This window comes from Melospiza georgiana, chromosome 2 (genome assembly GCF_028018845.1).
Source record: "Melospiza georgiana isolate bMelGeo1 chromosome 2, bMelGeo1.pri, whole genome shotgun sequence".
Taxonomy (NCBI): Eukaryota; Metazoa; Chordata; class Aves; order Passeriformes; family Passerellidae; genus Melospiza; species Melospiza georgiana.
In genome coordinates this window covers 54132812-54159258 of record NC_080431.1, presented here as the reverse complement: position 1 = coordinate 54159258, position 26447 = coordinate 54132812, and the positions used below count along the sequence as shown (strand labels likewise).

General features: G+C 39.8%; 1 protein-coding gene across 4 annotated transcripts in view; it reads left to right on the top strand.

The window, feature by feature from the left end:
- Positions 1–1991: 1991 nt before the first annotated feature.
- The window catches only part of RCBTB2 (RCC1 and BTB domain containing protein 2), a 33089-nt gene continuing 8633 nt past the window's right edge, over positions 1992–26447 (top strand). Inside the window, exons 1-10 of one of the 4 annotated variants that reach the window (XM_058044135.1) lie at positions 1992–2080; positions 9859–9919; positions 11867–12025; positions 12510–12660; positions 14190–14356; positions 15018–15176; positions 16134–16241; positions 18332–18474; positions 20186–20376; positions 23861–23987. In XM_058044135.1, coding sequence (XP_057900118.1) covers positions 9881–9919; positions 11867–12025; positions 12510–12660; positions 14190–14356; positions 15018–15176; positions 16134–16241; positions 18332–18474; positions 20186–20376; positions 23861–23987 — 1244 coding nt within the window. In that variant the 5' untranslated portion in view covers positions 1992–2080; positions 9859–9880. Of the gene's footprint in view, positions 2081–2228; positions 2277–3948; positions 5964–6944; positions 6967–9858; positions 9920–11866; positions 12026–12509; positions 12661–14189; positions 14357–15017; positions 15177–16133; positions 16242–18331; positions 18475–20185; positions 20377–23860; positions 23988–26447 lie in introns of those variants that run through there. The other 3 variants (XM_058044145.1, XM_058044124.1, XM_058044154.1) reach the window with 3 other exon arrangements.

Here is a 26447-nt window from a genome sequence, read left to right as displayed (position 1 = left end):
AGAAATAACTGGATCAAGTTTTTACTTGAAGGCATAAATAATGGAGGCCACTTTCTACTTTCCCTGTCAGAAATTTTTGCACCATTTCTCGTTTGAACTCCTGAGGCTTTAATATATCTCCACTGCTTTTTATTATAGTTTTTTTTTTCCATTAAATTAAAATGCCACTCAGTACCTAATGTTTTCTCATTGTAAGGAAGCTAAAAACTGCAATTACCTTTAAACTCTTTTCAATAAGCTAAACAAATAATCCCTTTAGCTATGTCTAATTTTCAAGCCATTGATCATCTTCATGCAGCCTATCTCACTCTCAACATCCCTATCCAAATGTATAGTAGCGTTAAATGCAGCATCCTAATAACCTAAAATACTAATTACTGGATGCAAATTACCTTTCAATTACTGTTGATTCCTGTCTGGGCACATTCATGAATGAAATTAGCCTTTTTCACTTTTATATCCCTTGTCATTCAGCTGTTATTCACCAAACACAATCCTTTAGCTAAATGTTTCAGAATGCAGTTTGTCTGCTTGTAGATCTACATCTATTGCTTGTAGATTTAGGGACACCACTGTATCAAACTGCATTTTGTTTCAGAGGATCAAATACACCACCTGCTCCACTGCTTCTAAGTGTGACCTTCCGTGAGTCACATTGAGCATAACTCCTAGAAAAATACCCAATATTGTTTTAAAATATGCACTATAGAACTGATACACACAAATGTTTTAGGGGACAATTACTCTTTGCTTTACTGCCAATCTAAATATTAATAGCTTCAGCTTGCAGCCTAAACCATTCTGTGATTCTTTGATTCTGTGCGCTAGGCAGCACATCAGGGAAGAGCACTGGTGGTCGGCACAGCACTGCAGGCACTCCATGTGTGATATAGGTGAAGAATGGGATGAAAGGCACATGTAGCCCATGGACGGAGACTGCCATGCCACAGAGCAAGTATGGAGAACATACACGTATGGAACTTCTGCTCTTTTGGTACCATTAAGGATGGGGGTTTTGCAACTTTAGGTACATTTACAAACCTCATTTTGGACAGCCAAAGGCTTGCATCTGAGTACATCAATCTTTAAAATGTCAAAACATCCTTATGAAGCTGTCATTCCCATAAAAAAACCCTGACACCTTCACTAGGGCATAAAGGAATTTAATTTTCGATGGGAGTTCCTTAGCTCCAGAGCAAACTTTCTCCTTCTGAATAAGGTTTCCACAGCAATAATGTAACAATATCTTTGGGTATGGCAGCAAGGGTCTCTGAGAATTTCTCACAGCCAAACAGCAGGCAATTGTCACACTCAAGGTAAGAGACACAACCAGGCATAACAGCCAGGTTGCCACTTTCAGGAAAACTTATCAAGCGTATCTTCTTTGGGAGTGCTTAATTTTTAACATAAGCCATAGGAGATACAGAATACATAATATCTCCTCACTTCCTTCGGGAAAAAAAATTAAACGATCGCAGGTTGGAACAGCACGGCAATATTTGACATTCCCCTCTGACCATGTGTGTGGCTGACACGCGTATTTTTGCCCAGGCACCAGCCTGGAGCGGGCGGCCCAGGGACCTGCTGGAAGCACCGTCCCTGGAGGTGTTTAAGGAGAGCCTGGATGTGGCACTCAGTGTCCGGTCTGGCTGTCACGGTGGTGCCGGGTCACAGGCTGGGCTCAGCACCTCAGAGGTCTTTCCCAAGCCGATTGATTCTGCGATTCGGAGGCGGGAAGGGGTGGTGTCTCCCGCCGAGACGCTGAGCTCGCTCTGGGCATGGTTCTTCCCAAAGCAGCCATGTCATCCCGAGGCCAGGCCCTGGGAGAGCTCCAGCCTCTCCCGCACTCTCCCCGGCAGCGAGCACTGCCCCTCAGGCGCGGGGCCCGCTCTGAGGACAGCGGCCACGGCTCCCGACGCTCCTGCTGCAGTGGGTGGATCCTGGGAGGTGCCAGCCGCTTCCCTCCCCTTCCCCTCTCCCTGCGGGCTCGGCGCTGAGGAGGCGCCTGAGCGCGGCAGCATCTTCCCTTGGCTCGCCGGGGCGGGGGGAGGAGCCGCCGCCGCCGCCTGGGAGAAGGAAGGTAAGCGCTGGAGCACGGGGGTGGGAAGGGGAGGGAAGCGAAGGGGCTTGGCTCCCCCCTTCCCTGTGCTTCCCCTCCCTGGGCGGCCGGCGGTGGGGAGCGGGAGCGGGGCCGGGGCAGGGCGCGGCCGCCCGTGCTGCGTGTGCTGGGCCGGGCCGGGGCTGCGCTCCGCGGGGCCTCGTTTCTCAGGCACCCGGTGTGTAAATGGCCGATAACGGGGATGGCGGCGTGTCTGTCTGCGTGTCTGTGAGTCTGTCTGCGTGTGCTCCGTCAGGAGTCCCGTGTGTGCGGTGCCCGTGCGCGCTGCCCGCAGGTGCGCAGAGGTGTGGTGGTGGTGGCGGCGGCACTACAGGCGAGCTGAGCTTGGCGGCCCGGTTGAGGTTTTAAGGAAAAAAAGGGATACTTTGGGAACCAGTCACCGTTTGTTTATTGTGTGGGAGATGGGAGGATTTCGTTGCGTTTCCTTGGCGAGTGAAATTGCTAATATCAGGCACAGTCAGCAAAGAGGTTTTACTCAGGTTGCGAATGGGGTGAGGTCTGTAGGAGTGATGCTTGTGCACCATCAGAAACTATTCGGGCTGATGAATGATGTGCTTTCCAGTGCATTAAGGGAACTTACAGGAAAGATGGGGCAAGACTATTTATAAGAGAATGTAGTGAGAGAACAAGGGGGAACAGGTTCAAATTGAAAAGGAGTATATTTAGATTAGATGTTAGGAAAAAATCTTCACTGTGGTTGGTGAGGTATTGGAACAGGTTGCCCAGAGAGCTGTGGATGCCCCATCCCTGCAGGTGTTCAAGGCCGATTTGGATGGGGCTCTGAGCAAACTGGTCCATCAGAAGGTGTCCTTGCCCATGGCAAGGGTTGTAACAAAATTATGTGTGTGGTCCCTTCCAAGCCAGATCATTCTATGATTCCATGTTGGACGATGTGAAAGCAAACATGGAGTAAAGGAAACGTTTAGAAGTAACCGTCCTGCTCAGTGTTGATAGAAGAGATAATACCATCCAGGTATAGGAAATAAGTGTGACAGAATTATGTGGGATGTGAATGATGTGATGGACTGTAAAGTAGCAGGAAGAGACTATGGATAAAGAAAAACAGTCAAGCATGTCATTGCTTTGACACAAGAAAATTTTAAGAGCTTTTGATGGTGTCTGCTATGGACCACAGGAGTTGGATTTGTATAAGAATATCACTTACTGAGAGATACTGTCAGGAATTATGTCACAGATGGATTTCTTTCTTAGACTGTAGAATCACAGAATGGTTTGTGTTGGAAGGGACCTTAAAGGTCATCTGGTTCCAACCTCCCTGCCATGGGCAGGAATACCATTCCCTAGACCAGGTTGCCCCTGGCCCCATCCAGTGGCCTTGAACACTGCAAGGAATGAGGCATCCACAAATTTTCTCAGCGAACCATTTGTGCCCTCACCGCTATCTGAGTAAAGAATTTCTTCCTGGGATCTCATCTGATTCTGTCCTCTTGTAGTTTAAACCCATTCCCCCTTGTTCAATCACTATCTGCCTGTGTAAAAAGTTACTCTCCCTCCTTTTTACACTCCTTCCTCCTTTCAGTGCCTAAAAGGGGCTTTTTGTAAGCCCCCTTTAAGTACTGAAAGGCCACAGTGAGGTGGCCTGGAGCCTCTTCTTCTCCAGGCTGAGCAGCCAAGAGATGCAGGTGATGGCATCAGTCAGACACACAGTGATCCAGGTGATCTTACACACATCTTGCCCAATAAGCACTGAATTGCCTTAGACTGGCTCTCAGGTAAGCAGTGGGAAACTTCTGGGGAAAGGTGGTTCATTGGTCAGCTTGTGATCTTGGGTCGCATTTCTAATTAGATTAAATAAATAGAAATAGATGACTAAACAGGTTTGAAATTCTTCATTTAGAAACTTGGAAAAATCAAGAGGTTTAATTAGTGATGTTGTTTGTACAGGAGTCCTGAGGGCCCTATAAAGTAAAGAAGTTAAAAAGCTGTTTTATGCCAAAGGTATAATCCATCTGGAATTTATGTCCAAAAAAAAAATTAAATAGGTCTGTTGAAATCAACTTCTAACCATCAAAAAGGATTTTAGAAATAAAGATGAGAAAAAGGATAGTTAAGCAAAATGAAAGTGAAGAGGTAAAGTGCCAGTTGGACAGTAAGAATTGCAAAGGAATAGCAAAAGTAATTCTGAGTTAGTTACAGACAATTGTTTTTTTAAGTTTCTTTAATCATGTAAGTGAAAACTTTAATAGAAGTAAGACCACTGAGTGATAAAATTGAGGTAAAATGGCCTGGGTATCATGATGCATATCATCTGTTGCAGTTTGGAGGAGGCTACTGCAGTGGATATACTTAATGTTAGATACTCCAACTTCTGCCTTGAAACAATAACATTTTGTCTCTTAATTCTTTTTAAGGGTTGAGAAACCTCTGCTTGTTATGTCTGATGCTGTTATGCTCTTGCCACTTAATGTCCAGCAGTTCCAGTATCAGAAGACTGGAACTGTACATTTGAGTATTTAACAGTATCATTTATTGGTAGAGGAAGTGGGGTAACTTTTCTTTCTCATGCACATTCTATTTACTGTTTTTTCTCTCCTGTAACATGTAGCATCTTCTTAGGCAGACAGTGTTAAGAGTATTAACAAATGGATTAATTTTGGATTAATTATGGATTAATTTTGTTTCCCTAGAGCTGGTTCATTGACCTCTCATGTTGGAAGGTCAAAATGAAGATAAGTTATCAATTCTACCAAATCAGTTGCATAGTAAATGAAATTTTATGTAGAATATAAAATAGGCAGAGCCAACAATTGCGTCAGTTGTATTTTATTATGTTTGTGTTTTTGTTTGGATTACAGGAGTTTGGGTAACAATTGAGCAAAGAGAAGGAACTTTTCAGGTTAATTTTTTGAACAATCCTGCATTAGCCGTATCAAAATTGTCAACAGATGTTTTTCCTTGGTACCTCAGGCTAGATTTAGTTTACATTAGATTGCATGAGGTTAGATTTTGATGCAGGAATGGCATCTTGTTCCCAAGAGACTGGGATTCCCAAAATGTTTGATTATTTTAACTCATCTCAAGGTCTAGAGATAATGCTCATTATATTTTTTTCCTTCTACTGGAGAAGTAAACCAGTAATTATGTGAAAGTGACTCCAGCATCTTCCTATAATACTTTTCAGCACTTAAAGTAGTTCTTGCTTTGTTTCCATGATCTGAAACACTTGTTTGCCTTCAAAAGGTAGTTTTACATGTGTAGAAAGAAGTGTAAATACTTCTAAGTGAAAATGTATTTTGATTGACATTTTCTTATCAGGCTTTTTTAGCTGCTGACTTTGGCATATCAGTAAGTCTACTGGAGGCTTAAGTTTTAGTAAACACAGCTGTTTTCTTGTCTTTGTATTTCTGTCTTTTATTTATTTGTTATATAGCTTCTCTTTCTTAGTAGTTGCCAGCTTCTTTCTTCAAATCTTCTTTTTTTAAAGTCAAGTAGATAGCTAGCCAAAGGTGTGGTATTATTTTTTCCAGATTGACTCTAGGGTTTGTAGAATGAGGAAAAAAAAATTTGGGATTATTTTTTTATTTCTGCTTTAAATATTTTCTTTCTGGTGGGTGATGATGATTTTTTCCAGTTGCTTCCTCTCTTGTTGCTGCCTGGTCAACAATCCACCATTCTACAGCAGTGATGGTGATAGACTTTTCTAAAGGGGAAAAAGTAACTGGAGTGGGAATGAGAAAAATGAAGAGACTTAATATGAGCACTTGTCTTACCATCACTTAGAATATGGATTTTGCATGTGAACCTCAGGAAACTTCAGTGAGGTCGTGCTGGGTGTCCATCCCTGGAGCCAACAGATGGAGCTGGATGTCATGCCAAAACACAGGTAGTGTCTGACAAGATGCTTGGCTGAGGTTTTGCTCCTGGACATGGAGCCAGTAAAGAGTTTCTTGGATCTAGCCTCTGAACTGTGCCTTGATTTGCTTGTGTAATGAGTAGGCACACAGTGGAACTTGCATCAGGAGCAAAGAATTCACAGTCTGGTGTCATGGAGCAAGAAAGGAAGGAGAGAAGATTATACTTTAGTTGGAGTTTGAAGTTTTCCAAACAACCACTCACTGTTAAGGTCTGCAATTTTTTGCTAATGGAAAATGCCACATCAGTGGAAGAATAAATGATAAGCTGAGTTCTGTCAATTTATTGTCAGCACTGGGTGTAGTACTGGCATTTCACTGTAAATGAAGAAAGAAGATAATTTTGGAAATAGTCTTCCTAGAAAGGAATGTGACCTGTTCAAGGAGTGCATGCTGGCAGTATTGGTGATCTGATCTCTCCTGCAAAATTGCTTGGACAAGTTAGCATCGTGTAATGACTACTCTTGTAGGAAACTGCTGAGAAATCAGGAATACCAGAGAAGGTTAGGTGCCTTTTCTAAAAGTCTTATCAAGTCACTTTTCTCTGTGACTTTTGCTTTGTAATCTTTCCTAAGCCTGTGGTTAGAGTCCTTGGGGAAGAAGCTGCAGACAGACCTTTGAATCAGCAGATGAGGTTCATAAATGCTCAAGTTAAGTGGGAGGAAATACTAAGTGGAGTTCTGAAAATTTTTGTTTGCTTGCCAAGTTCCTAGAGAGAGAGTCCACAAGAATGTTTACATTCAGATGAGTCAGTGAACCTGATTAAATATTTAGGGTTAAATGGTCTGGGACTGTTAATGAAGCTTGGCTACCAGATTTAGTATTTATGTTCTTTAACTCAATCTTACGTGTACTGCAGAGGCGTGTGTGTCTTACCCAAAAACCTATTGTGGCTGGACCAAAACGATGGTCAAAGCTTCCAGTTTCCAAGACCTAAACTCAGACTGCCAGAGTATGCTGCCCAGATTCTTAATGGTACTTGGATTCCAGATAAGAGATTTGTGGAAGTTTAATATATATATATTTATATCGAAAGGCTGTGCACGGCCTCAAGAAATGAATGTTTACAATAATGATATTTTCTCCTTTAGATTTGCACTTCAGAATTATTTTTTTTTAAATACAGATAGGGAAAGTTATTAAGTTTTCAGCCATGAGAATTGTTTCTGGCTTACCTTTTTACTTTCTAAAATAAGTATTGCATTCTTTTTAAATGTTGTAGCTAGCTATTTTAAAGTAATGGGTTTTAGCAGTTGTGCACATATTATAAGATTTAGTAGACAAACAATCCCAGTAACTTGTCTGAAATAGCTAGGATACGTTTTTCTCCTGTACCTGATTTACTCAAATATAGAGGTTTTTGTCTTTTCATTTTTGATAAAATACTGTTTTTTCTTTGCTTGACTGCTTTCACAATGGTTATTTTTCTGGAGAAAAATTCATGCAAGTAGGAAAATATGAATAATTGCTAATATTTTAAACATGTATGGATAAGAATAGTTCTTAAACAGGTTTAATTTTTTTCTATCTTAATTTTTGGGATCCCCAGGTGGATATGTACTCCTAAATCAATTACAGATTTTTAGAAAGAATGACTTTGCAGATACAGATATGTGGCACTCAGTATGTACTTTTATTAGAAGACATGAATTTGGATAGAAGAATAAACTGTCATAATTTGAGTCACCCTGTTTACTCCTGTGGGGTTGCTCAGAAATAAGGTGTCTGTGGTTGCAGAGCAAACTGAAAATTGAGTTGCAGGGTAATTTTATCATAGTTATGCAGAAGATAAAACATGTTCTAACTTTTGAGTTGGGAGGGCATGTAACTGATCTTTGTTATAGAAAAGTCAAGGCAAAACTGTCGGGAGTCTGAAAAGTAATGAAGTGGAGCACTTTTTATCAATTAACTGAGGTGGTTAGATCCTGATGTACCTTTATGCTAACAAATCAACTGCTTTTAAGTGAAACTATGCTTTTGTCTGAACTGGTGCAATTGAAGTGAAATACTGGAACCTGAAGAATCGTGGATATCAGTTTTGTATCAAATGGTGCTGCAAAATACTGGATAGCCTTGATAGTCAATTTCACAGGAGGACTGCTAGCATGAAATGAAATGTTTCAGAATGGTTCAGTAGTACAGGCAAAGGCCTGGATTAGGGGAGTTGTTTCTACTTTGAATAATGTCCACAAAATCAACTGTTGCATTCTTGTTGTTTGAGCAAGTATGTTGAAGAAAATAAGCGATTTCTTAAGTGCAAGAGCTCAGCAAGCTCCCCCATTTCCATGAAGGCGTAAATCTTGCTAAAAGGCTGTGTGTGCTCATTCAGGGCACTGCTCAGCTGCGCAGGCAGGACTGTCTGGTGCCATTTATTTCTTGGCTGCTGCTCCAGCTTGGCATGGATGTGTGGATATCCCGTGGGTCCTGAATCGTATCTGCCAGCACTGTTTGGTGTCAGGGATCCCCAAGGTCATCTCAAATACCAGCAGGTGCTGATGTGTAGGTGACTGAGTCGGCCCTTCAGTCTGTCCTAGTGGAAGGGGAATATAACTTGGCTTCCAGTTCAGTTTGGTTGTGTGTTTGAGCCTTAAGGTCAAAGTCACCGTGGACCTTCACATATGAGCTGAATTCTTCATGTAATGTCTCAAACTAGCTGTATAAAGTACACTCTGTGTGTGTAGATTTGTGGGTTGTGTTGAAGCTTAAGCTTAACAGTTGTGCATATTCAGCATGGTCGAGCTGCAGAGTTGTTCAGGTTTTTATTTGTTTCAAGAAAAGAATTTTTGTTTGTTTATTCAGTAGATTACATGTTGAATCATTAACATTTATCATACTTTAGTCATACTAATTTCATGTATTTTGTGTAACTGAATTGGGTCTTAAGGCATGAAGTCTTACATAAGAGATGTGTTTAGTATTAAGTTAGGCTGTTTTATGCAGTTACATTTGATACTTGTTTTAATGTGGTATTAGTCTGAAAATTAATAAAATGGTAACTGTTTGTTGGATGTTATTCTGCCTGTAGTCAGAATTTTAGAGACGTGATTTTATGCGAGAAATAAACAGATTTTAGCTATGTCCGAACCAATGTATCTCAAAGAAAATTATGTGTACAACTTTCATCACTGTTCAGTGAAAGAGGCTTGTGCAGCTTCCGAGCTGCTTCTCATTTTTGTAGTTTTACTGAAAGCAAAGTTGCATGGCTTTATGTTAGGAAATAATTTTAGGATAGTAGAGCTGTGTATATTTCTGAAGAAACAGCTGGTCTGAAGATCTGTTTCTATTGATAATGTAAGTAATAGAAATTATACAGGTAATTTATGGGGCTGACAATATTTTCTGAAGCAGAATGAATTTTTAGCAGCTCTCAGTAAACCTGAAAAGACACAAATGTTTTTCTAGGATTGGTTTCAGAATGGAACAGGAATAAGTAATTTTGAAGGCTTAAGCCAGAAATTGAATTCTCTGAGCAGTGTGCTTTTTCTTTGCTGAAAGAAATGTCTTAAAGCATTATGTCAAGAAGGTTCTCAATTTATTTCTGCTGCAATGAAAAGACATTGGAGTATGGTGCTCATAAAACATCTTTCTTTCCAATCACAATCTGATTAATTTTCCTATTTGTTTTAAAAAGATGTTTTGTCCAAGAGTTAATATTCTAAGTAAGACTACAGAAGAGCAGAGTCTGCCTAACTGATCATTGTATAGTTGTATGTAACAGCAAAACTGAGAGCTTTGCATTTCTTGTTTTCTCACCCCACAGAAGAAGATAACTCTCTTAACTGGCTTTATTAAGTGTGGATGGTTTCAGAAAGTATTGTTTCAGCAATATGATATGATGATTTTAACCCCAGCTCTCTCTCTCTGCAGGGGGACACAAGCACAAGTCCATATGGAGGATGAACCTCCTCCTCAAGGAGTCAGTGCCAAGGTCAGAGTGTTGATTTGTATTGGGAATTCTGTACTGCTATGCTCAAAAGGTTCCATTTAGCAATAGCTTAGTACATGCAAGTACTTTCCAAGGTAGACAGAAAACAAAAGCTATGGTTAGAAGAAATTATACTAGCTGAAGAAATCTTGCTTAAGTCATCCACAAAATATTAGAAGAACAATATGCTCATATAACGTCAGAGATTCGTGTCTAAGTCTGCCTTTCATTACTTTGTGCGATATAATGAGGGAACTGATCACTTACGGGATATAAATATTGGTGGGCTGAGAGTTGAAATGGTTTTCATATTTTTGAAACAAAACATAACGTGGAACTGTGTGAGGGGAGAAAGTATTGAAAAGTGGAAGAATATCTCTTACTGAGTGTAACTAATAATTCCAGAGACAGGATTTAGATTATGGATTTTTTTGTCTGATAAAGTTTTGGTTCTTTCTCTTTTGTTTTTTTAATCAGTATCATAAGTATTTCCTTAGGTGCTTTTTATAAGAGTAGTTGGGGAGTTTTTCTTTCAGTGTATTATTTTAGTGTTAAAAAATGCTACAGTTTGAGGCATTTTTTTAACCTGTTAATTATGAGGGTACGACATGAGTGCTTTGTAGAACAAGGTTAAAGAAAAAAACAACTTTTCTATACAAGATGAATGGGTTCTGACCCACGGAGCACTTGGAATTTAGAGCTCACATTATAAAGAAACCAATATGTTATTCCAGTAAAGGTGTCTGTAAAATTGAAGGACACCCTGACTGTCCTTTTGAATTTCAGGCTTCTTCGGTCTTGCACAAAAGTGGGATGCAGTTTTGTTGATGCAGTTGGAAGAATAGTCTGTGATGCTTTCAGTATTTATTATCATATCTTAAGAGGGCCTAAAATTCTCTGTGGAATGAATAGTAACCTCCTGACATAAAAGAAATTATTCTGCAAGCAGCAGATGAACGAAGACTGATTCCATATGGATTCTGGTCCTTCGTCCCAGATAACCCTGCTACGTGTCACAGGGAACAATGTCTGCTAGGATTAGCTTGGACCTACTTGCTCACTGACTTATTTCATAACATAATGTCTGTTTGTCCAGCTGCCTGCTGCCAAGCTGATTGTGTCAGCAGAATCTGACTTCCCTTTCAACTTGCAAATTTGGCTGAAGTTGGTCAGTTATTTGCTGCAAGGAAATGGGGAAAGAACTAGTGTGATCAAAACCGCAACTTTTTTTCCTGTGAATATGGCCAATCCTTCTTTCCCCTCCTCTGAAGTAAATAATAAAGAAATGTGTGATTAGCTGGTATTTTTCAAAAGAATTTAACTTAGGGTCAATTTAGGGTGTTGGTTTTAATTTTCTAATGTTATATATATTCCTGTGTATATTTTTTCATAGTCAGTGATACTAATTGAAGAAGCAATATTCTTATGGCTGATATAACATGCTTCAGACTCCAAACTAGAATTTCTTCACATTTTTGTATAATTTGGAAGTAGGAAAAATGCATACATGAAAACAAATATCCATATTTTTCAAAGATAAGTGTATTCTTGGGCAGAGTTCTTTTATGGTTTCTTTTTTTAACAGCAATTTTAGCACCAAGGGAAAATACACAGATTTCAGATTTTTAATATGAACTTTTCACTTTATATTGGAATGCAGTCTTACAGAATTCAATGTATACTGAATTCTGTAAGACAGCACTTAATGTTGCATGAATATAGTGAATATATGATCTCACCATTTAACCTCCTACAAGGTACTTTTCTCCATTAATGTTGATCCTTTATTTCTAGATCATGATATATTTTATATGTTTATTTAATGTCTTCCTTTTAAGCGTTGTAGAATTAAAATACTAGTTTGTGGCTGAAAAAGGAGATGGTGATTTGATTTGCAAAGGCATGTATTTTTTCTGTGCAGATATTTGATAGCATTTTTTATAATACTAGGCCTTGGAGGCAACACTCTTGTCAGCCCTGAAGATGCTGGATGTTGGGAAATGGCCGATTTTTTCTCTCTGTTCCCCAGAAGAGATCAAGTTAATTCGTCAAGCCTGTGTATTTGGCAGTGCTGGTAATGAAGTGTTGTATGCAACTGAAAATGATGAGGTAATTGTCCAAGAGTGTGTATGAATGGGACATGTTTAATCAGTCATGTATCAAGTTGTTCTGAAGGCCAGTAGTATAATAATACACCTAGAGAAAGTTGCATGCAAAAATGTCTGATTGTTTTGTTTGCTATGAAACATTTTCAGTTTAAATTAAAGGCTTCTTACCACAATCATAGAACAAAGAGAAGATGGAGTTAGGTATTTGTTGCAAATGCATAGTGACAGGATGAGAGGCAGTGGACACAAACTGCAAGATGGCATTTTCTGATTCAATACTAGGAAAAAAATGCCATAAGAGGGGTTAAATCCTGAAGCAGTTGTGAGATTTGTTTTCCTTGGACATGTACAAGAATCTCTTGAACATGGCCTTGAGTCAGCTGATCTGTTTAGATCTTTGGTGAGCACAGAGGTGGACTAGTTGACCTTTGGAGGAAGCTTTTGGTTGCAACCTAAGTTATGAGTCTGTGATTCTTTTCTTACAGGTTTTTGTGCTTGGCATGAACTGCAGTGGCTGTTTGGGAACAGGAGACATGCAGAGCACTATAGAACCAAGGAGGTTAGATTCCCTGTGTGGCAAAAAGATAGCCTGCCTGAGTTATGGAAGTGGCCCTCATGTTGTTCTTGCTACAGAAGGTAAAGTATGACCTGAATATTAATTCTTCAGAGAGTCCACTTAAATTCATCCAGCAGGTGTAAAAGGTCTGGGCTGGTAACATAAGAGAGAGAGTTGAGCATTCTAGGCTGTTAAGTCAAAAGTATTTTAATTGGCAAATATGACACGTCAGGTAGCTTGTTATTTTCAGGAGTTTTTCAAGCCCTACTTTGATCTTGGTACTACTTTTGGAAAGGTTTTTTCTTTCACTTCTCAGTTAAGTTCAAGACTTCTGATAGCTCTTGGAATGCATTAGTGGCTACATTATGCCCCTGTGTTCTTGTGCCAACAATGTCCTTCGGCCAAAATGCATCTTTTCCCTCCAGTACCTAATTCTGGATGTGCTTTAAAGACCCTTATGTTGGCTTCCTACCTTCATGCTTTCCTGCACTGATGCTGTATTATCCACATTGTGGTAGTGGCTTTTATGTTCATGATTAAGTATGTTACACTAGAGGAAAAATTATTAATATTATGTTCCTAGCAAGGTTCTCTTAGAGCCTAATTGATGATATTCACACTTACCTGTCTCTGTCAATGAGAGGAAATGTTTTTCAGTATTCTAGATTATGACTAAAAGTAGGTGGAATTATGTTGTAAATGTGTTCTTTTACATTCATTTCCTCCAGTCTTCATGGGAGACCATTCTGCACACTTTTTTTGTGTATACATCTGTATTCCTCTGAGCTTTGTTACTGCCAGATCCCACTGACACACTCACACTCCTTAACCTGATGATGAAGTACTGCCAAAGAGCAGATCAGGAGCTGATCCTTGATGAGGTTTACTCATAACTCCATTTGCATTAATAGCGTATCTTCAGCACAGCCTTTTAAACTTCCCTTTTAGAGGGCTGTTACATGTTACACAATTCTTGTGTTAATTATTGTCATTGCCACTTTGCTGTATGTTACTGTGCTGTATGTTTCACATGTTTACTGAAATTTGTATTCACATGTTGGTGAACTGAGGAAAGGGTTGTTCAATTTTGATAGGATAAAGTAATTAGATTTAACCAGTTATTGTAGAGAAGTGTTGTTTTAGTGTAGCATATTTTACCTTTGTAGTTCTGAGGGAATCCTCCTTAGGGAATATGCATATTGTAAGGAAATGAAAGCTTATTTTTTGAATTTTCCAAAATTAGAAACAGTGCCAGGGTGTGGACAAGAAATTCTGATTAGTTATCAGTAAAATAGAAATTTAAATGAGAACTCTTGACTGTCATTTCTTCCTTTTGTCTTCTGTATTACACCATCCCTTTTCTTGCAGCAGTATGTTTTCCTTTGCTATGATTACACTGATACTATCCATTTGGATTTGTGGTCAACACTATGTGAGCCTGGTAGCATTGGTACATCCATGGGCTGAACAGCCCTATAGGTCATAAATGTATTTATACACTTAAGTATGCATATTGTTACTGAATTTGATTTTTAGTTTGTAATTTTGTCTTCTGTACTCATTGGAAAAGTAGAGATTTTTCAACCAGCTCTTTACATTTTTCTTGTAGAAGGAGAAGTGTATACATGGGGTCATAACGCTTACAGTCAGCTGGGCAATGGTACAACAAATCATGGCTTCATTCCCTGTCAAGTCTCTACTAACTTGGTGAACAAGAAAGTCATTGAGGTTGCCTGTGGCTCTCACCACTCCATGGTGTTAACCTCTGATGGAGAGGTGAGTATAGTGGGAACAAGTGTCTGTTTTCTTTTAATGAAACTCACATATGTGAGAAACAGCAAAACAGTATTCACCTCTAGCATTAGACCTTGCTTCCTCCAATCCTCACAGTGCTGATGTAACACAAATGTTTCAAAAAAATTGAAACTTGTGAGGGCATAGCTGATTTTGTGCCCCTTCTGCTTGTAATAACAAATTACACAGCCAGTTCCTTCCTATGCTGTACTCTACTTTAAATGCTTAGTGGCATTACAGCTGATGTTAATGTAAATCACATTCACTGTAAGGAATTTTACCTGCCAAAGTAAAAAGCTTCCTGGAATTTACCTTGAGGTGGCATTTGTGCCACTTAGATATTCTAGTTTGGGTTCTGGAAAAGTAGCAATGGATCCTTCCAGCATTAACTGCAGCCATCATGTTTCCTCTTACCTTCGAATGGAGGAACATAAAAGAATGGGATATATAAATGCTTAGATTGGCATATTTTTATTAGAAACAGTTCACTTGTAAACCTGTGTGTCTTCCTTGGTCTGAAAACATACATCCACTTTCACATAAAAAAACAATTTTTTTATTCATATGGCTTTTTCCTCTCTTGAATGTATACTTTGAACTGTATATTTTAAAGCCATCTTTGATGACGATTCTTTTGCAACAGGTGTACACATGGGGTTATAATAACTCAGGCCAGGTTGGATCTGGTTCAACAGCAAATCAACCAATTCCTCGAAGAGTTACTGGCTGCCTACAAAATAAAATAGTTGTTAATATAGCTTGTGGGCAGATGTGCTCTATGGCTGTGGTGGAAAATGGAGAGGTAAGAAACTTCACGTGAATATTTGGACTGAGTTTTACTTCATGTAGTAACTTGGCACGTAGTAATAATGAGCTATTACTCAGAAAGGAAGTTTACCTTTGCAAACTCCCTTGAGTCTAGCTGCTTATACTGCTCATAACCACCTTTGTTATTATACCACTGCTGCTTTAGCATTCATAGACAAATTATTGTCTATACTAGAATCTGAAGTATTGTATGTGAGAGTAATCAGTGAATGTGAGAATAATCACTGAACGATATTTTAATTATCAGTTGCTCATATTCACATATCTTAAGAGAACAAAAGTACATTGCATATATTTTTTGTACTGGAGTACCTCTTGAATCTCTCTCATACTTTTTTATTCTCTTTGCAAAGATACAGGGAGGCTGTAAAGTTCTACACTTTGTTCATATGAGCTGATGATGTTGGGCAGTATACATCTTGCTAGCTCTATTTCTCCAAACACTTGAGTTTAGAACTAAGTAACCATTGACTGCAGTAAAACATGATGTCACTGAAATTATCAGAGCTCAGTGTTTTCCCTTTTTCTTATGTTTGGCCTAAAGCTGCCTACTCAAACTGTTGTGTACAGCTTCCATTTTATAATTGTTCTAGTGTGTTTTCTGTTAGAAGATTTTGGAATGAGAAATCAGCTCTTTGAAGAAGGGAAGTATTGTGCTGGATTTACTCTGTTCTGGCAAGCAGCCATATGAGTCACTGATTTTCTGTTCTTCCTATTAAAATATTGTAGTCCTACATAATCTAACTCCTAAAGAGCGTGAGTGTGGAAGAATTCTAGATGAGTACATAACCGGCATTTTAAAGAAAAACGTGTGTGTGTGTATATGTGTTTATATAGGAAGGTATATGTGTGAATATGTTTGTGTTTACCTAAAACAACAAAAAGAAGTGAATAGTAGCAAGCAGCTAACAGTCCCTGTTTCTGTTTCAAGGTCTATGTCTGGGGGTACAATGGGAATGGCCAGCTGGGGCTGGGCAGCAGCGGCAACCAGCCCACGCCGTGCCGGATCGCAGCCCTGCAGGGCATTCGTGTGCAGCGGGTACGTCTGTGCTGCTCCTCCCCAAACCCTCCAGGAGCCTCTGCAGGAGTCCCATAGACAGCATGTGCTGCCTTTGAAGGAGATAGTCCTTTGTTTAAAAAGTGACATCAGAATGAAACACGTGTCCTAAAGTGGACCTCTCCCAACAGGGGAGAAACTGTGACCTGTGGAGGTCAGTGGAAATTTTGCCATTAACTTCAGTGAGGTCAGGATTTTACTTAGAGGACTAGACCACTAAAAAGTTTGTTTTGTTTTCTTCTTTTTCTCCCTGTGAAAGTTAATTAAAAAATATTGCTGTTATTTTAGTAAGTAACAGAGTCTTTCTAGGATATTCCATTCTTCATTAACCTGTGCCTTTTTTTCCTGCAAAAATGCTGCAGTTTAGCATTTTGTCTGTCTTGAGGACTGAATTTCATTTCAGAATGCACTCCAGCCACAGTGACTTACTGGTGTTTGGAATCTGAATAAATTGCCTCCCACTGCATTTGGCTAACATTTGGTATGATTCCACAGTTAGTCTTGACCTTTGGAGATTATTGCACTTTACCAAGTAGTGGGGCTGCCACCAGTGTAACTAGCAAACTGATAACTTCTTTTATACAATAAATATTTAAAGTTACTGCAGGACTGATTCTGGAAGTTTTTAATTGATTCATGTGAAATAGAGGATACTGACAGGTAAATGATACAAACTGTTAGAAAACATCGGTTTTGTAACTAGTGAAAATTTGCAAGAGCATTTTGAACTTTGGATCCTATTTACTGAGTTTACTCAGGAAAGCTATGAATTTTTTAAGTATTTTAAAAGAAACTTATTTAATGACATCATTTTATATTCAGTGCCTAGGATGTAGACAGTAGCTTTGCTGGTAGCAACTGCTGTTGGATAGTAACATTAAATAAAGTAAGTATTATGTACTTATTCTTCTGTTTAGAGAGTGAATGCTCCAGCAAGTTTGGATTAGATTCTGTTTCCATCCACTTCCTTTACTTGATACCGATTAATACCATGTTGTAGATCTCCACTCAGTAAATAACTTGATGGTTTATTTCACTTAAAGTACATCACATGCTTCATGGATGTCAGTGGAGTATATGTGTTTATGGTGTGTCTTTGCAGATCATATTAAGATAGGTGAGCTAGTTATGAACAATGTAAATTGGTTTTTGGTAGCTGTCTACTAAGTTACACGAACTCCTGCAGAGCAGGACTGCTGCTGGTAATGTTGCCACTGTGTATCTGTATGTGGGGCATGTGCTGCGTATATGAAGTGGATTTTTTGGACAATCTGATTGAGGAGGCAGCTCAGCAGGACCAAGGGGGTTTCCGTGAAGTTATGAGTTGATACAATTGTGGGCTGCCATCAAAATTGAGAGTTTTCTCTCTTTCATCTCTTTCCTGGCTGATTGCTCTTGTTGCTTATCTTGTATGGTTCTCAGACTGTACTGTGAGAGTTTTCTTGCAGTGATGTAAGTTTAGAGAATTACAGAATGGCCTGGGTCGAAAGGGACCCTAAAAACCATCCAGTTTCATCCCCTGCCATAGGCAGGGACACCTTCCACTAGACTGGGTTCCTCAGAGCCCCAACAAACCTGGCCTTGAACACTTCCAGGGATGGGGACTTATCTCAGCAGAGGATCCTCTGACCCTCTGGCACAGGGAGGGGGCAGTTTTGTGTGGCTGTTAGTCAGGGATGAGAGGATCAGACAGGGAGAGCTTAGCTGTTTTTCCAGTGGTGAAGCTATTCATATTGGAGCAGTTGTCCATGGAGCCAGGTCAATGCAAGACAGACCATCTTCACTTTTCTGGGTATTGTTAAATTTGTCATATAGCTTTCCTTCTTTCTCAGTTTCTAGCTATTCTTTTTGCTCTGCTCTTGAGATTATCTGTCAGGGTTTCTCATTGGTAAATTTTTTCCCCCAAAGTCACTTCATTTACTTTCCTTCCATTTTTAATAAACTTACCTGTATATTTAATTTTTACACTAGCCTAGAATCAATGGCATAACCTATAGCATAAGATGTATGTGTCTGTATTAACTTACTATTGCATAAAAATGAGTTTTTCTTCTTTTTATTATTCCTTACAGGTTGCCTGTGGCTATGCACATACATTAGTGCTAACAGATGAAGGTCAGATATATGCCTGGGGAGCCAATTCATATGGCCAGTTAGGTACTGGGAATAAAAGTAACCAGTCTTACCCTACAACAGTTATTGTGGATAAGGACAGGTAATACTTAGAGTCTTGCAATCAGACATTGGTTGACATACTCACAGAAGAACTACATGAAATTATGGTATTTTTAATCTTTTTTTGGGAGAAGGAGCCTAAAATTTTTTGCAATGGTTCATCTGCTAAATGTGTAGAGAATTTTCACTGAAAGTGCTTGAATCTGTCCCATAACCATCCCTGTGAAAGAGAAACTGAACATTCTGAGCCTGAATATGCTATTTTCTGCTCTGGCTCGCACTGTACTTTAAAGGCCTTAATTGCACTTTCCCTTCAGTGGTGTAGTTTCATTGCTTGAAATCAACAATAAAGGCTTTATTGTCTGTGAATATAAATTGTATTTTAATATGCTACTTTTCACAAGAAGTGTACTCAGAAAAAGTGAAGGGTGGACATCTGCAATTTGTGTTATTTCTGCTATTAAATCTGGCTCATAATCAGGAGAGAGAGAAAGGGAGGACTTCTTTCTTGGTATTGTTGCCTAAAAATAAAGCTTTGATTTTTATGAGTTAAATATTTTCCTCTAGGTTCTTGAGGGACAGTGGAGAAGTTGTTTCTGTTGTAAAGCCAAGTATGTATATGATCAGAAATCTTAATTTTTGGGCTCTTGTTGTGAGTAAGAAGGAAAGTGAGATGTCCCTCTTAACCCTGTGTCTGAGTACATCATTGTGAGGAAGTGGCATCTCTGCTCTGGTGATGAGACATGGCCTGATCTTGAACATTGCTATTTCTGTGTGTGTACTTGTGGTTTTGCTTCAAATGTTATTGATTTTTTCCAGACACTTTTAAAATGTTACAATAAGAATTTAATACAAGTTTTAATGTTGCATGCTACCTTTGGCTTTTGTCGGTCAGAATATGAATTCTTGGTGTCAGTGAAAATACTGCCTCACTAAAGCCTGCAAGCTTTGTGCATACAGCTTTAAACAAGTTGTTTCCCTGCCATTATCCCCAGGCAGCTGAGAACACAAGTAAACAAGCAGTAGTTCAGACTGCAAAACAGTGGATTGTGTAATGCTGTACACAGTGGGAGTTTTGAAGTCCTAAATCAGTCTTGGGATTAGAGACATAGCCTAGCTAAAGGACACTTAAAAACAGCTTCAACAGCTTTTTGGTTCTAAATTTTAGTTTTCAAAATGGAAGTCCTTTAAACATAAGTAATAATAATTATATGAGTAAGAAGAAGTATGTTTAACTTGTTGGTTTATGATTGTTACCAATAAGCAAACAGAAAAAAGACTTTCATTGTCTTTCAATTATAAGCCAAAATGCAATTTTAATTATTTTTAATGCATCCTTATTTCCCTCTTCATCTTCTCGAAGTATTTGTTCTCTGCAGCTTAATACAGCTACTCCCCTCACTGCCTAGCACCACCGAGGACATTCAGAGACTTGAAACTCATCATAGCTTTGCTTGAGAGAGCTGAGGGGTCAGCAGAGGATGTGCTGCAGTAGATACAGGGCTCTGCTGCAGCTTTGGCTGCTCTCTCCCAAGATGCTTTCCCAAAGAGAAACTTGGAGTGCCCGCTGTTTGCAGAAACACTGCCAGCCTTTTAATTTTGCTGTGTGTGACCAGAAAGCATTCTTGCTTATGTGCATGCTTAAAAGCATGTCTTGCACGAGAGAAAGACAGGGGGCAGTGAGCTGATTCACTGCGTTTTGTTCACGATGAGTGACTTTCTTTTCTCCTTTTGTTTGCTCGCAAATTCAGGGTGGTGGAGATCGCCGCCTGCCACTCGGCGCACACGTCGGCGGCCAAGACGCAGAGCGGCCAGGTGTACATGTGGGGGCAGTGCCGGGGCCAGTCCGTCACCTTCCCACACCTCACCCACTTCGCCTGCACCGACGACGTGTTCGCCTGCTTCGCCACGCCCGCCGTCATGTGGCGCCTGCTCTCCGTAGGTGAGCCCAAAGGCTCCTTGTTCTGACCCCTGCCAAGCAGAACTGGTAGCTCATACAACAGTTGCGTGTATTTGAAGCCTAAACATAGTTACTCACAAAAACTTACACCAGGAAGCATAATCATAGTGACATGTTATATGTGTGTAAGTGGTAATGTGGCATGGTAAAAAATTGCTAAAGCCTGATGGCAGGGCTAGACATTTGTCTGTTTTATTGATGTGGCTCATTGTCAGAACCCAGGAAATTCCTCTGGCTGCCCTGGAGGGCTCGAGCCCCTGCCCAAGGGGCTCAGAGACCTTGGCACAGAGCCCAAGACCCCTGTGCCTTTGATTTAGCCCTTGGGAAAAACAATTACCAACCTTATATGAAGGATTACAAGCCACGACAGTTTAAGTAGAATGATAGTGAATTTATCACAGGGTGAAAAATAGATTTTTGAGGTTTTTAGAACGGGGGTTCAGGGGACAAGAGGAGGAATCTGGGCGTGTCCAGCCTTTCTCCTTCTTCCTCCTAGCCTCCATCTTCTGCTGTGATGTTGGCACTTTCAGATTGACTTAGAGTAGAAGCTTACTGTCTAACATAGGTGATAGGTATTGGACAGTAATTGTAAATATTGTACACATAGTTTTTAGTATAAGAAGATAACACCGCCCCGGGGGCAGTGAGAGTGCCTGGACTGTCCTGCTGAGCGGACCTGGGCAGGCCAGGAGAAAGAATTTTATAGATAAGATACAAAAAACAACCTTGAGACCGAGAAATGAAGAGTTCTGACTCCTTCTTCGACTGCCAGGCTGGGAAAAGAGACTTTCTAACATATCTTGGGGTCACTCTGACCAGGTAGAGATCCCGAGAGCTCATTTCTATGGGGAAGTGCCTCAGGTTTGGGGAGAAGTTTTTTGTGTAACCTCTGTGTGTGACTGTCCAGTGGCTCTGGGTGGAAAATCTGAGTTTGAATTTGGAGATTTGAGTTGAGGAGCTCTGAAGCTTTCTTTGATGCCCTTAAGTAGACTGCTAAGAATTGAGGGGTTCAAATTCCCATGTTCTGAATTGGCCACAAGCACTCAGTCTCATCACAAGTGATTGTGGCCTGGTCTTCTGAAGAGTGTTGGTGGATCTCAGGTGCTTGATTAGCATTGAGATCTGTCTTAATGGCCTTGAGTAGAGTTAAGTATACAGCATTGGCTACCAGAGAGCTCATTCTTTAGCTGCAATTTAATCCCATTATGGTTCCTAATGAAATTACTGGGGTGTTGGATTTTTTGTTTGGTTTCTTACTGGGTTTTTTTGTTGTTGTTGTTGTGGTGGTATTTTGTGTGTTTGTTTTGACTTGTTGTGGGTTTTGGCGTTTTGTTTGTTGTTGTTCTTGGGGGGTTTGTGTATTTGTTTATTGTGTGGGTTTTTGGTGAGGTTTGGGATTTTTTGACCTTAATTTCCGAGTCCCTTTGGAAATAGGGCTACAACAGTGTAGCAATGTTGCACCAAAGCATAAGGTGAAGCCTTACAGGAGGAAAGGTTACTTTACTTTTAAATAAAACAAGTTTCAGATGTACTTTCAAAGCTACTTTTTGGTATTTGCCAAGTAGTGCCTCCAGCACCCTGGCACTATTCAGGAGGTAGGGTTCCTTGTGATGACACAGGAAAAAGGACACTGGCTATCAGGTCCTTGTCATGTCTGCTGGGTTGTTTTCAGTTAGGTGACTGTGCTGGAGTCAGTTGTGCCTTTTTGCACACTCCAGGAGCTGAGGGTGACTGGCCTCTTCATCCTGTCCTACCCTGGCAAGCTCTCAGGACTGACTCACTGCTGTTTGTCATCTGATGTATGCGTGGTGAGAATCCTCAGGCAGCTGTGTCCTGGGATCTTACATCTGCTGACCTTTATGCCATGGACATCTGCCATGCTTACAGCCCTTCTCTGTCCCTTTTATTGTGTGCTTCCACACCCAGGCATACCCATTCTCTCCATGTTTGTGGCAGTTCTAACATTTCTAATACAATTCTTAGCGCTGGCTGCTAAGGAGTTTTGTTGGCTTTGTGCCTTGTCAGTGGGAACTGCCTCTTCATTTCCTTCCTCAGGCTCCCCTTTCACTGCTGTAACAAATAAAAGCAGCTGGTTTCCCCCTAAGAGTTTCAAAGCTGAACCCCACTCTATTCAGTTTTCCTCTGATGGCTGTAAGAAGTCAATTGGAGATGTGTCTTTGTAGACACCTGGATTGCCAGTCAACTTTGAATCAGAGGTCAAAATAAATAAACCACACATTGTACAAAATAAGAACTAACAAAGTATTTTATTGTATCATTGTTTCAGAAACATTTCTCTTTTTTATCATGACTGTATTGGGTTTCTTTCCCCCATCCATTTTATGTGTACCTACCCAAATTGTGTATACCTGACATTCTCTAAATGAAGCGCAAAATGACTGTGCTAAACAAAGTGTAACAGTATGAAAGTGTGTGTGTGTGTGTGTGTGTGTTAAGCTTTTTTAGAGCTTGTGGAGAAGGTCTTTCCATTTTCAGCAGAATACTATTCTAATTTCTAGTTTGATAGGTTACAGGACCTAGCATTTATGTAATTTTCTGTAGAGAACAACTAATTACTGACCCACAAGATCTGTCTAAACCCATAATATGTATTTATATGGTAAGAAGACAAAATGCTGTCACAGTTCAGAATGAGATTTGGGGGTAGAGTGTGTTGTTGATTTTTTTACTAGTATTAAAGAAGATGGTTCTCTGATGCTGTGTGATGGAGATTTAGATCAGTTCAGTAGGTAAAAATTTGTATGCAGATAATGGAGGACTTTTCAAAGCTGTTTGGTAACTTTATAATGCAAATATCAGACATGTACAGACATATGACACCAACAGGAGTATGCAGACCTTGACACACTGTGCTTCTAACACAATTAAGTCTAGGGAAAACAGTTCTTTTAGAATAAACTTGTAAGTGTTGGTATTTACTTGTAGTGATATTGCACTGGACAGTTTCACTGGCAACCAATATGTTGTTTCTGTAATAGATTAATTTTTGCTGTAATATAATGCCTCCTTATGGAAGCATTTCAGAAAATTTTATTATGATTTTTTTATTGATCTTTGGAGGCTCTTATAATAACTAACAGTTTCAATTTGATATAATTTACTGACTAATGGTTGATAGCATTTTCTATCATATGGTGCAGTAAACTTCTGAGATTAAACTTTTTTTTTTTTTTTCTTGGCCTTATATAGATGAGTTAAAGGAGTGGATTTCAGAGGTTTTTAATAGAGATATTTGCTTGGAGCAGGAAACTAGAAAGGACTGAAGAAAGCTGTCCTTTCTTTGCTTTTCTGGCCCAGACAGAACACGTAGGCTGCTGGGGGGTTTTGCTACCTTTAAGGAGATGTATTTGTTAAGACTGTTAATTGCTGACAGATACCCAGAATGTTGTAGTGGGAGATATTTGTATTGTTTACTACTTTATATAAAGTCCCCTATTTATTCTAGAGCCTGATGACCATCTAACAGTTGCCCAATCACTAAAGAAGGAATTTGACAACCCTGAAACTGCAGACCTGAAGTTCCTAGTGGATGGAAAGTACATTCATGTTCATAAAGTTCTTCTTAAAATTAGGTAAGAAACAAACAGTATGAATTGTATAAACTAAACTGTGCAGTGTAGTCCACTGTGCTGAGTCATCACTGCAAAAAAATTCTTGACTTACTCTTATAAATTCCCTTTTCCCTGAGTCAGGGACTCATCTGCTGTTCTTCACTGTTACTCCCTTTGTAATTGTCAAACATGTTGCTCTACTATCTGCCTACACTTCCCTCCCTCCTTTGTGCTCCTAAATGTCCTTGACCTCAATTTCCAATAACCTTTTGCTGCCAAGGAAAAGGCTCACTTCCTTCTGCTGTCTTGTCAGTAGTTAGAATCAGTTTTTTCCTCCTTTATATGCTTGGATGCCTCCACCAGAATGATTTGAGGGGGTTGTGTTTATTCTTGGCACTCTTTCCTTCCACAGAACACTTCAGTTGTTTCAGCATCTTCCAGATGATCTCTTTCCTCCTTTTATGATACATTTCTTGTTCTATGTGTTTTAAACATTCTAACCAGTGAGTTTGACTTTTAAGCTGGCTTTTTTTTCTGTTTTTACAACTTTTTGCAAGTTAAGACCACTTTATGATGAGATTTTACGTAAGCAGATCTACAGAATGATCTCATTGTTATTAACATGCAGAGAGATTAATTTGTTACTGCTAATGTGGTTTCTGCTGTGATATTCTAGAGACACTGCTTTAGATCTCTTCTGCCTTGCCTCCTCATTGCTTCTGCTTCATCCTCCTCATTGTTATATTTTTCTCTCTTTGCTATTTTTTTTCTCAAAATGCTTGGCTATCTCACTCAGCTTATCACCACTTTCATCTTGCTGCTTTTGCTCCTGAGCCCTCTTAGTGATTTCTTGTATATTACTGTGTGAAATTAAAATTCCCTGTTAATTCTTGCCTGTCCTTGTTTTGTTGTTTGGTTTTGGGGTTTTTTTTTTCTGCTCTCCTCTTACTACTCTGATTACCTGTATTACTTTTGTCTTCTCTTTACTAGTCTCATTGCTTGTTCATTACATTCATGCCTATAGTCCACCCTCATCATTTGGAATGCCACATGTTCTCCATCAGATACCACACCAAATCTTGTGTATGCCCAAAATGCTCCTGGTAGGGGGATAGAATACAAGTAAATAAAGATAGTAGAAAGTAATCTCACCCCTAAGGAGTTGCAGCTGGGCCAATCACCAAGGGTTAGGAACAGGCCTGACTTTAACAGGCCACAGCTGTGAGCAATGAGAAGAAGAGTGCTATAAAAGAGTGGAGTGGCTGGGTGAGAAGGGAACTGGAGTCAGTTGGCTGCTTTGTGAAGAAGAAAGGGTCAGTGGTCTGAGGAGATGACCACAAGAAACTTTTGCAATCAGGAGACAACAGTATGGAGCCCCTGCAATAAGATGATGACAGTTCCTGAGGTTCGTTTTCCTGATAATCAGCCTATATGTAGCTTTCCCATATTTCCTTTTTCTTGCTGTATTTTTATCAGATTATATGGCATTCTGTGAAGGAAATATCTAATTCTAAAATGATTTTACATATATGGTGTTACCAAAATACTGTGAGGGAATAATAAAGCACAGGCACAGCCTGTAAAATTAATATTTTCTTTACTGTCATGGTGCAACTGGATCAAAGTATTTAAGAAGATGTTTTGCAACATTTGGCCTGGAGCATTGTCATGAAAGCGGTGCTGCTAAAAGTTCCTTTTTGTTGTTTAGTCATTTCTTTACTGCTTATGAGGACTTCTTTCCATCTTGTTCCATTCCGGCTCTTGAGCTGGATCCCGTTGTTGGTGGTTACTGGCAGGCAGTGGTGGAGGAATGGCAGGGAGCACCCAGAATGTCAGTGAGAGCAGCCCAAGGCCATCACTGCCTGCAGGAGCAGGGACATCCCAGTGCAGGGGTGGGATTTGCCAGCCCTGCATTCAGCCAGCCAGAGCTGGATGTGTCTGCACTGGGTCCACTCAGGGACAGCGACAGTGAGAGAGACGCTCCAACAGATCACTCACTCCAAGATAATTGCAGACTGGAGGATGTGTGCTGACCAGCTTTTGTTTTCATTGGCTTAATTTTTCAGGGATCAATGTACTGCCTTCTCTCTGACTTTTGTGTGGTGCCATTGGTGCACAGACCATTCCCAAGGTCTGACCCATGCTGGATGGATAGCGTGGTCTCACCATTACTTAACACGGGGCTCTGGGAAGCAAAACAATGAGGTTTTGTCTGCCTCTCCCAATGCTGGAATGTGGTAAAAGATGTGGCAGAAGCTGGATAATGACTTTATTTCTTTATGAATTTGACAAGAGGTTCCATTATTTTTCCATTATTAAAATCCTCAAATACTAAGATTAAAAAAGTTCTTTCATTAACAAGTAAAATGTGAAGAACTTAAGTCATTAGTTAAATAATTACTTTTCATTTGGATTTAAGTAATACTGTCTTTAAGTTGTAGTTTTGTCTCAGAGACATTAAAAGGAAACCATCTTACTTTT